This window comes from Neolamprologus multifasciatus, chromosome 7, assembly GCF_963576455.1.
Source record: "Neolamprologus multifasciatus chromosome 7, fNeoMul1.2, whole genome shotgun sequence".
Lineage (NCBI taxonomy): Eukaryota > Metazoa > Chordata > Actinopteri > Cichliformes > Cichlidae > Neolamprologus > Neolamprologus multifasciatus.
In genome coordinates, this window is record NC_140445.1 from 31,721,842 (window position 1) to 31,732,759 (window position 10,918).

General features: G+C 38.1%; 1 protein-coding gene across 1 annotated transcript; it reads right to left on the reverse strand.

The window, feature by feature from the left end:
- Positions 1 to 1,206: 1,206 nt before the first annotated feature.
- LOC146514574 (uncharacterized) lies at positions 1,207 to 10,712 on the reverse strand. The gene is made up of 6 exons (XM_085167706.1): positions 10,615 to 10,712; positions 10,085 to 10,306; positions 9,240 to 9,403; positions 7,256 to 7,466; positions 6,259 to 6,367; positions 1,207 to 1,210 (listed from the first exon to the last, which is right to left on the reverse strand). Exons 1-6 carry the CDS (start codon positions 10,649 to 10,651, stop codon positions 1,207 to 1,209), a joined length of 747 nt encoding a protein of 248 aa, XP_085023832.1. The 5' UTR covers positions 10,652 to 10,712.
- Positions 10,713 to 10,918: the final 206 nt, after the last annotated feature.

The following is a 10,918-nucleotide window of genomic DNA, read 5'->3' on the forward strand; positions in this document are numbered from 1 at the left end:
TTTTGTAATATGTCAGGGTTGTTCCAGATAGGTGTACGTTTGCATGGGATTAATGAAGACCCCGTCATTTTTAGAAACTCCCACCATGCTGTCAGAGAAGAGCTGATGTTGATGCTTTTGAAGCATTCATGTCGTTGGATGTTTGAGCTGATAAATGGTAGATCTGAAATCTCTAGATTATTGCAAAGTGCTTGTTCTACATCTAGCCAAGGTTCATCTAAGAGGGTATGTTTTAGCCATCCTGAGATAAACTGAAGCCTGTTGGCTAAGAAGTAGTGCTGAAAGTTAGGTAGTTCTAATCCTCCTTTATCCTTGGTCTTTTGTAGTGTTTTTAAGCTTATACGTGGGGGCTTATTTTTCCAAAGGAATGTGGACATATATGAATCTAGAGATCTGAACCAATCTTGCGGCGGTTTAGTTGGGATCATTGAGAATAAATTATTTATTTTTGGTAAGACCATCATTTTTATAGCGGCAACCCTTCCCATGAGTGATATGGGTAAACATTTTCATCTAGCCAGATCACCTTCTACTTTCTTTAAAAGTGGGATATGGTTTAATTTAGTTAGATCTGCAAGCTTGGGAGAAACATTATTACCTAAATATTTTATATTTCCCGATTGCAGTGGTGTAGAAGAAAAATTATGGAAGGAGCAATTAATCGGAAGGACTGTAGATTTTGACCAGTTAATTGAGTAATCTGATATTCTTGCAAAAGAGTTTATCAATTCAATCACCCCAGAGATATTGGTTTGTGAGTTTTGGAGAAAAAGTAACACATCATCTGCATAAAGGCTGATTTTATGTTCCACGTTCTTGCATTTTATGCCCTTAATTACTTATTCTGTCTAATTGCTGCTGCTAGTGGTTCAATAAAAATTGCAAACAGTGAAGGGGAAAGTGGGCATCCCTGCCTGGTGCCCCTCAGGAGACAGAAGCTGGAGGATGTTTGGTCATTTGTTTTGACACAAGCTGTTGGGGAATTGGATAATATTTTAACCAGTTAATGAAAGAGGATCCAAAACCAAATTTGTGTAAAGTTGCAAATAGAAATTTCCAGTTAACTCTGTCAAATGCTTTTTCTGCATCTAAAGAAAATATTGTAGTTTCAAGGTTTTTACTGCATGAGTAGTCTATCAAATTAAGTATAGTAATTAAGTAATTAAGTATGCTATAGTCTTCTAAGTTTACCTGGGTTTTCTTTTTTCACCTATAAACAAGAGAAAGATACAGAAACAATTTTATTTTACCAGAGCTCAAAAATAGTACTTGCCATCTACTGCTTAAACATAAGCAATTATTTTCAGCAAACCAGAACTATACATTGCTGTACCTACCAAACCCAGTGACATCATGCTTAACATTGCTGAGAGGTACAACTGGTGCAAATGGTGTTATGTAGCCTCATAGTGTATAACTCTCTGCCTGAGACAGTGCTGGAGTCATAAACCTTCACACATATTTGAGTACCACATTTGCAGATATGCAGTGGCAGAAGGGTACTAAAGACTCCAAATCATCCCAAAGAGAACCACCAGTTCTTGGAGGAAAACACTTTTCCTTCATGAGTATTTATTTTTGCATTTGCAGATTTCTTTAACTGTTCACAGATCAGTGCAGACACTGTAGATGATTTATTTACACATGAATATATGCTAGGACCTTCAAGCTCCCAGACCTCTCGTAGAGGACCTGAGCTTGAAGGATAGACTGCCCACAGGGGAGAGAATTTGTTTTATTTATGTATATATATATATATATATATATATATATATATATGGCCTTGCCATATTGGTCCATTTATATATATATATATATATATTCACACTATATAAATGTATTATAATATAAATGTATACATTTCACGTATATGCAGTATGTATGCTGTATATTCAATACAATCAGTACTATTACTGTCATGGTCCGGAGTCTAGTGACTCTTTGTTAATGTTCATTGATTAAGTGAGTGTTCTGTTTACTTAGTAATTATTTCTAGGCTTTAGGTGTTTCCATGTCTCTGCTTTCTCGTTCCCGGTTTTCACGTTTCGCATTGTTTTCTACGTTCCTCGTGTTCTTTTGGTTAGCGTCTCCCAGTTTAGGTTTTCGTTCGTGTTTTTCATCTCCCCTTCACTTGTTGTGTTGTAGAGTTTTCATAAAGCCATAACTAAAGGCTCGCTTTTAAAACCTTCCCCGGCGTCTGTGTCTGCGTTTAGATTCCTCATTCTGTCATCTCCACACAATCTGCCTTTGCAAATCGTGACAGTAACACTACATATAATGCACTACATGTTCATTAATCCACCTTGGTTCTGATGCACAGTTTGACAGTGGTTGACACCAGTTTGAGAACGGCATTAGTCCCACTGATGTTGATTGGCTAATTGTTAGTCCTCCCTGGTGCTAATCTTTATTGGTTTTTCAGTTGTGAATTGCTTTTCTTTTGGAACTGTGCAAGACAAATTATTCAGGTTTATGGAGTGGACCAATTAAAAGGGTTAAAAGGGTTATTTGATTTGATTTGATATACCTTTATTAGTCCCACAAGGGAAAATTTCATAAGGCTGCCGACCTATTGCACACAATGGCGGCGCCATCTTACCCTCCGACTATACATACATTAAACAAAACATCACATGGGGAAGACAGGTCAGAGAGGTATAACAATGGAAAAACGCACCACATAAGGAAAGATAAGGAGGAAAAAAAAATAACTCCCCCCAGACTGAGCTCCAACAAGGAGATCAGTTTGAGAACAGAAAAAAGCACCTCTGCACATAGCACATGAAAAAAACTCTTAATACACCAAAGAAACACATGACAAGCAACAGGGGTGGGTAAAGGGTGAGAAACAGCCGATTTAGACAGTGCATCCGGGCCTGCAGCCTGTGTGCTGGTCTCCTTGATCCACCGTCAGCATCGGAAGGGAATAAGCGTCGAAGGCGTTTGGAAAGGGAGGGGGGATGAGTGTGTGCATATCAGTGTATATGTATGTGTGTGCGTGTCCAGAGTTCAGCTGAGACCGTGTCCTTCGCCCTGCTAGGCTAAGTAAACAGTCTTCCAGCCAACCCAGGTGGCCTTGCATGGAATGGGAAGGAACAGTCTAAACACCGTCGTTATCAGGGTGTTGTTGTTCGGCTCCAGCCTTGCGACCGCAACTGGCCCCGAGAGGGTATCCGCATAAAGTGATGGTGCTTTTTATTTTAGTGCGAACAGCTCATATGAATTTCAAAGCAGTTCTACAGTCCAACACTGGTCTCTCAATCTCCTGTTGGAGAGCCGCAAGCTTCGCCATACTTGCATTCTGTGATGTTGTCATTTCTTGTGCTCAAGGAGCCGATTCTGAGACTCACGGCAGTGTGCCTCCCCGAGATGTCATCCAATTTGCGCACAGAGATGTTATTCCGAGCTAGCCCTTCCGAGATGTAATCCAGTCTGCAGTCAGAGATCTTATTCTGAGTATTCACAGCAGCCGTAGCCTTTCCAAGATCTTATCCGTGCTGCACTCAATGACCCAATTTGAGAAACTCACGCCTCTTCCCATCATTTCAATCCCAGCGGGCAGCTTAGTGGGGGTTTGAACAGCCGGTTCCACTTTCTTAATTCTTCGATAAGTCAGGGCCAAGCCAGCTCCGATCTGCCAGAACCCTGTTACCATGGTTCCGTATAGGTAGATATCTTCAGCACTCAGGCTCACCCAAGCCCAAACTTCTCGTTGAGAAAGGGGTGTCAATTGCGTTTAGGGACCAGTTGATCCAATCCATAATTCCTCTTTTAGGTTTTAGAGAACAGACTGTGAGAGAGTGTTCCAGGGAAAAGTACAGTTCCAGGGAAAAGTACAGTTAGACTTACTGTAGGACAAAAAAGCACAAAACATTTTAAAGAAAAAAACAAACATTGGTGACAGATGAGTAACTTATGTTGTTTGTTATTTCTAATTAGAATCGGGTTGTTGTTGTTTTTTACTAACTTACTTGTTATTATTTGCATACATGTGCCATAACTTAAATGTTATGTCAGGTACAAAAATAACAGGAAAACACATATAACCCCTTTTCAAGTACTGGTATATTAAGTATTAATGATTGTTTTGAATATTGTGAAAGTGAATATTCTACAAGCAGGATTTTACACAGCCTTTGAATTTATAATTTTTTTGAATATTATGTAATTGTAGCCATGACTCTAATAACAAGAACTGGATTGTAAAATTGTTATTCCTTACTTACTTCAACTCTTACATTTAATTTATAACCATAAAATTATGATAAAAACAGAATACAAAAATGAAAATAAGTATTTGACCTTTAGCTCGTCTCACATCTGCAATAACCTTCTCTTGTGCCTCTAAGCTGAAAATAAACATTTCACAAGGCCAGGAAAAAATAAAGGTAGAGGGGAAACAGAAGACTTTGTCAGATCAGCTAATTGAGTATTTGGCCCAAAGCAGGAACCATTTATAAGACCCTTCTTCCCTTTAGGCCTGCCTAACTTACTCCCATTCTTCTGCCACTGTCCAGCTGTGTGCTGCTGTGACACAAGGTTTTGTCACCCCTGTTCCTGTATACTCCCTGAGTCTCCCTCATTCATCACTGCAGAGTGATTTCTGGGTTTAAAGGAAAATGATAAAGTTGCTTGCAGGCTCACTGTGGACACAGCAGGACCCTCAAGGCTAAAGTGCTCTCTGATCAGTCAAAAGGCCTTCTGGGTCAAACTGCCCTTCTGATATCAGACGCAAGGTAACAAAACTACAGGTTAAAAAAATAACAACATAAAATGTTGATCTTGATCCCTTACCCTTACCGCGCGCGCACGCACACACACACACACACACACACACACACACACACACGCACACACACACACACACACACACACACACACAAAAACAATTTTGCCATCCTTAAGTTTGCTACTAATCTCAATTGTTGTACCCCGTTTGGACGACACAAGTCTTTCATTATGTTTGTTGCAGCAGGAAACTACTTCATCTTTTTTGAAGATGACAATTAAGAGCCACCAGTGTGTAATCAGAGCGAGTGTCCCAGAATGATCATAAGTGTCTACATCATCCCCCACCCTTTCCCATTTGAACAGCTGTGACTCCAGCAGTGCTATTGGCAGGCTACATACTCTATTGCCTCATTTAGTTACAGTCTCTGAAGTGGTTGTTTGGAACATTATGGACCTCAAACAACTGAAGATATTTGTACTGTTGTTGTTTTCTAAATTATTAAATTACTTTTGAACCCCACTTAAGCCCCAAATAAATAAATAAATAAACAGTACTCTTTACTCTCTTACTTTTTTGATCTGCACTATTCATAATCATTTTATGCCTATCTTCCATTAGTTGTTGCTAGTTAGGAGGAAACCCTCAATCTTAAATATGAACAGAAAACATCTCTTCGTAATGAGGCGCTAAGGAAATTGTGTTTTTGTCTGCCTCCTAACTGTCTGCATGATAATCCTGTTTTGTGGGTGTGCAACAGCTCTGACAAACTGTTTCCTCATTTTTGTCACACACAGTTCATCCTCCTTTGCTTTGGTTTGGCATGTTTTCTTGCAATTCATTTACTTTTTTTAATTTTCACATCTTGATGAAGAAATAACTTGATAATCACTACATTTGAATAATTATTTGTAATTTAATTAACATAATTGTTCATACCATAATCTCAACATTTATCACTTTAATTAACCTTCAGCTTCCAAATCATCTGAATTGAAAATATTTTATATATATACATTTGCGTCTATATCTAAGTGTTCCCTGATGTCATTATCAAAACTTTGTTGCTCATCCTTTTCTTTCTTTCTTTAGTCAGTAAAGAAATAGTAGTCAGTAACCCATATGGAAAAGAAATAGAAAAAACATATAAAACCCATATGTTAAAGAAACAGAAAAAACTTAGAAAAGATTTGCATCAGCTTTAGTTTGCTTCATATATAGTGAATCATATAAGGCTTATATGATTTACTCTTGAAAGTGGCCACTTTCGCATTACTTTCATACATGATAATAAAGAGGATCACATAAGGATCATGTTAAAACTAAGTATGAGTTATATAAGAAAAGTACATGTCAAAGTATGTTTTCTATAGCTGTTCCATATAATTTTTGCATTTTTTTAGTACATATTTGTCATAAAGACATATGCTTTACATATATGAACAAAATCTGTTAGATAAAGTTTTTTTTATATGTAAAGTAAATGTAGTTTGCAGGGCAATAATCTCTTTTTAAAATGCTTTTTATACATATATTCTAAGACATTTTTATTTTTGGCCCGGAGTTCTGTGATCTTGGCATTGATTGTAGTACCAATGCTGGAAGGATGGGTCCCAGGCCACTTCTCAAGGGTTGCACCTATATATGTACAAAAATGCAAGGGGGGGGGGGGGGGGGGTGATGATGACAAGAACAGAATTAGTAGTGTAAAAGAACCCAATGATCTTAAACAATAGTGCAATGATCCTGCTTTAATCAGTCTTAATATCTAATGGTGCCAGCTTTGAAATTTGCAGACGATGCATGGAGAGGTTCACTACATTGACTACGTTTACATACAGCCAATATTCAGGTTATGGTCGAGTTAGGCTCACTATTCAGGTTTCTGAAACATTCGGAATAACTCATTCACATGCATGAGACGAGAGAGCCACAGAGAGCCAGACGGCACATACACAAAGTTCCTCTACTCAAAAGACCAGGATTCCGTGGGAATAGAACATGTGCAAAACACAAATCCATTTTCATTTTGATGGCGATATGCCGATAGAGGTTTTACATGACCAAATATTTTGGTGAGAAAAGGGTAACTCCAAGACTTATATTCGGATTTTTGCCGGTATTTAAATGCCATGTGTGACCGGGTTATTGCTAACATTCCAGTTTTGAATGGGTTATCGGCTGCATGTAAACGCAGTCACTGAAATACATCAAATGCAAAATACTTATCTACCATCATTTGTTACTTTGAAGTTGGACAAACAAAATGCACCATAAAGGAAATGAAACACCAGAGAAATCTAAGGCCTACAATAGTATGTCATGAAAAGACCATTCATTCATCTGGATATAACTCAACAAAGATCAACTAGAGTCCTCTATTTGGTGGAGGCCTTTCTTCATCAACAATAATATATGCATAAATGTTAAGAAGATATTCTTCATATGTTTTTCATTGTTCCTTTGTTATCTTTAAATGCCAGAAGGACAACTGCGAAAACATGCCATAAAAAGCTGAAAACTTACTGTAGATGGCATCCAATTTATTTTTGTCGAGCGGTAAACGTGCATCTCCTCTGCCTCGTTTTTCCCCTCGAAGATTGCTCACTAGCAGTATTTCCACAGGGAAGACTGCTGTGAGCAGATGCCTCACAAAGGTTGTAGCTGAATTTGCATTAGTAGCATAGGCCCAGGCCAGTTTCTCTACCATGACTCCAGTCCCAGGATAAATCTCCACCTGTTCCAACAAAAAGACATTTTGATCAATGTAAGAGACTTAAAGAACAACTACATACCTTTCCAGACTTAAAACTCTGTTTCTCATCTAGTTTTGAAGGCAGTGACATTTATGTATATTCCCGGAGCCAGCAGAAATACAGTCAATGAATTTAACACTTGAATTAGATCCATCATACTTCTAAGTAGAGTACCAATTTAAAAGTTTGGACATATTTTCCCATTAAATCTAATAAGAAAGTCTGTCCAAACTTTTACTGGTACTGTGTTCAAGGTTCGATCAACTGTAAGTAGAAAGACAGTAGATCCAATTTATGCACTTCATCCATTTATTCTTTAAAATTCCATTACCTTTGATGACTGGGATTCCTTTGTTGATAGAATGACAGATGCTGGTGTTGAGAAGGATGAAGTAGATTTGGGAGGGGGCAGCAGCAAACCATCTGATGATGAACCGGGCGTGGACTGCGGAGAAATCTGGGGAAGCTCCAAACTGGATCTCTTAAGAGGTTCAGCCAAATTAATCACCTTTTTCATCGTCTTCATGAGTTCTGGCACATCTATATATAGTAAATTAATGAAAAATGATTACCAGAATGGTTTATACATAGGCTAGAGTGACTTTTTCAAATATATTGGCTGTTTAATTGTTATATTAGTGATAGGAAGTGATACCTTCGACAAGCAACTCCTTCAGTTTATCATTCTCTTTTTTCAGGTCTTGGATCTTCCGCTTTAGATCAACTACTGTCTTTTTTGGACTTTGTTCACCATAAGCGACTGAAGGTGGTGAATGACTGTACATTGCAAGGAATTCCTATGCAGGGTCTTTCTTTGAAGGAGCCTTTGACTTCTGGACATGAAAAAAGATAGCGAGAGAGAAGAGGAATTTACATAAAATAGTCAAAGCTGCCATAAAAGTTATGAATCTAAAGTGTAAAGACAACAGATTCAATAGCTGTGCCCCAACGTGTAGGGTGCATACTTCAAAGAGCTGATTTCTTAGCCACATACAGTACCAGTCAAAAGTTTGTACAATTTTACAATTAAATATAATGGGAAAGTGTGTCCAAACCTTTAACCTCTTAAGCCCCAACGCCCCCTGATACGGGGGCAAAAGGCAGGAGATCTGTTAGGCTTGGGGCTTAAGAGGTTAACTGGTACTGCACATCACAGAACTGTAACTAGGCCTGTTACAAAGATTGGGCTCATTTGAATACAGTTTAAAAAAAAAGTTTACCATTCTTCAATTTAGGAGGCTACAAGTGATTTTTTCCTTTAACAAATCCTGACAATCATTGTATACAAATGACCTTTGTGTGCAGTAGAATAGGGGGACCACTAGTGGAGTTCCTTTTCTTAAATATAAATACGTTTCAGTTTTAAAATTATATCTGATCTGAAAAAGGTAAAAATCAGTAAAATATATATATTTTTTAGGGAAAGAGAAGTACTACAGTCATTGCTTGGTGACAGAAATAGAAAGATGGTGAGGATGTTCAGACATAAACAAGAAAAGCTACTTGCAGGCTACACTGTCCCGTTTCATAAGGCTGTAGCCTGCATAGACTCCATCCAATGGTAGATGTACAATACAATAGTGTCAACTTTTTAAAGGAGCCATCACCTAAAATGTTTCATTTTCCACATGAAAACATGTATATAATGGTTTCCTAATGATTGACACTAGCCTAGAAGCCAATATTTAAAGATGGAGTGTTTAGATAACATGTAAAACACGGATACTACAAAATGGTTCCAAGTGAAATGTCACCTTGAGTTGCAATGGCTGCGACAGAATCTGAGTCTCATTTGGATCGGAGTCATCAGAATCATCCTGATAGTTTTCAGGATGGACAGATACCCTCTTGGTCAGGTCCGCTGGTTCATTTTCCTTCAGCAGTGCATTAATTTTCCGAGCTGCCTCAAAACGAGTAGCTAGAGCACAAAGGAGGAAACAAAAAGACATTACAACAATCTGCTTATTACTCCACAGGTGTTTTTTTTTTTTTTAAATCACCAGACTATGTTGTGTTTTCAGGTAATTGCAGTAATGAATGTTATTTTTTACTCCTGACTAAAAACGCAACTGAACACTGGAATGGTTCTTCGACCTGTGTGAAAGAGAGAGCTAACAAAGAAAAAAGAACATTTGTATATGGGATAGAGAAAGAGAAGAAGAAGACTGCAGTAACAGTGCCTAGTTTTGTGTTGAGTTGTGATTCACATAGTGCAGTTAGCAAAAAACCAAACAATTCCTATTTCACAGAATTTCCATTCATGTGAAACATAAAATATACAACTATTCAACATCTAAAAGCAACCATCTCATTAGTCAGGGGTTAGGGTTAAAAGGAGTAGGAGCCACATTTAGGAGATTTACTGTGTTAATATGTAAACCTTTACTTAGAGCAGAGTAAAGACGAGTGATAAAATACAAAACTGTTGCGACTTTTTAAGATTAACAAAGCATCATGTATATTAAGTAAACATGTAGTACAGTCTTCAGCTCCCTGGCCAAATGAAGTAAGCACATGACTTGAAAGCGTGAATTCAGTTTTTATTTAGAGAACTACTTTCAAGTAGAGGACATTTCAAATCATATTAACAATTACTTACCAGAGACAAAAACAACAGTGCCCCTGTAGTGTGGCCACCCTCCTCGCTGTTTCTTCCCATGGCGCCATTCAATAACTGCCGAGTAAGTGGATATGGGATTCCCATGCTGGTCCATCTTGGAGTCATCATACCCCCGTATGTTAACAGTTTTTACTTCACTAAGCTTTCCATAGTCCTCCCCTTCACTCCACTGCACCACTGCAAACTTCCTCTCCTTGTGTTCTGTAGTAAATGAAGGGGGGAGGAAAAAAAGAATTGCTATTTGCTAGCTAGAATGCTACGGGCTATATGCTAATAAAGGCTTTTTCTTATCAAAAAATATTCTATTTGACATGGTTTCTATAGGAATACTTTTCCCGTTTGAACCATTTTAATGCCACCAAGTGCTATGTCGCATGCATAATTCTCTGAAGAGAGCATTTCCACGTTGGTCACTTGTTTCTATGTGACCCGTAAAACATCAAACCACTTTTAGCAAGCTATTAGCTTAAGCTAAATCATTCAAATGTGAAAACATTTAGGCGACTTACCTCTGATATTAGTTTTATTCGTCTCCGTAGTCTCCATCTTTGCAAGACACACTTTATTAGACCGATTTCCCGCTTGTTGTTAAATTACGTAACGAAGCTGTTACCTGATGAGGACCGTGTGAGGTCTCGAGGTGAAAGCTGGCCACCTGTACGCTGCAGCATGGACCGCCCTACTTTGCCTTTGATTGGTGTATCCTCATATTTGACCTTACACTTAACCAATCATGGCAGTCACAGCTGAAAACAAAGTTTTGAGTTCATGCTCTACGTCAGTATTTTCTCTATTTGGCGGTAGAATATGTTT

Coding starts and splice junctions, on each gene's coding strand:
- LOC146514574 (XM_085167706.1), bottom strand. CDS start 10,651: ATGGAGACTACGGAGACGAATAAAACTAATATCAGAG. Junction 9,404..10,084: donor CACTGTTGTTTTTGTCTCTG/GTAAGTAATTGT, acceptor TTTGTGCTCTAG/CTACTCGTTTTGAGGCAGCT. Junction 6,368..7,255: donor TAAATTGGATGCCATCTACA/GTAAGTTTTCAG, acceptor GTACATATATAG/GTGCAACCCTTGAGAAGTGG.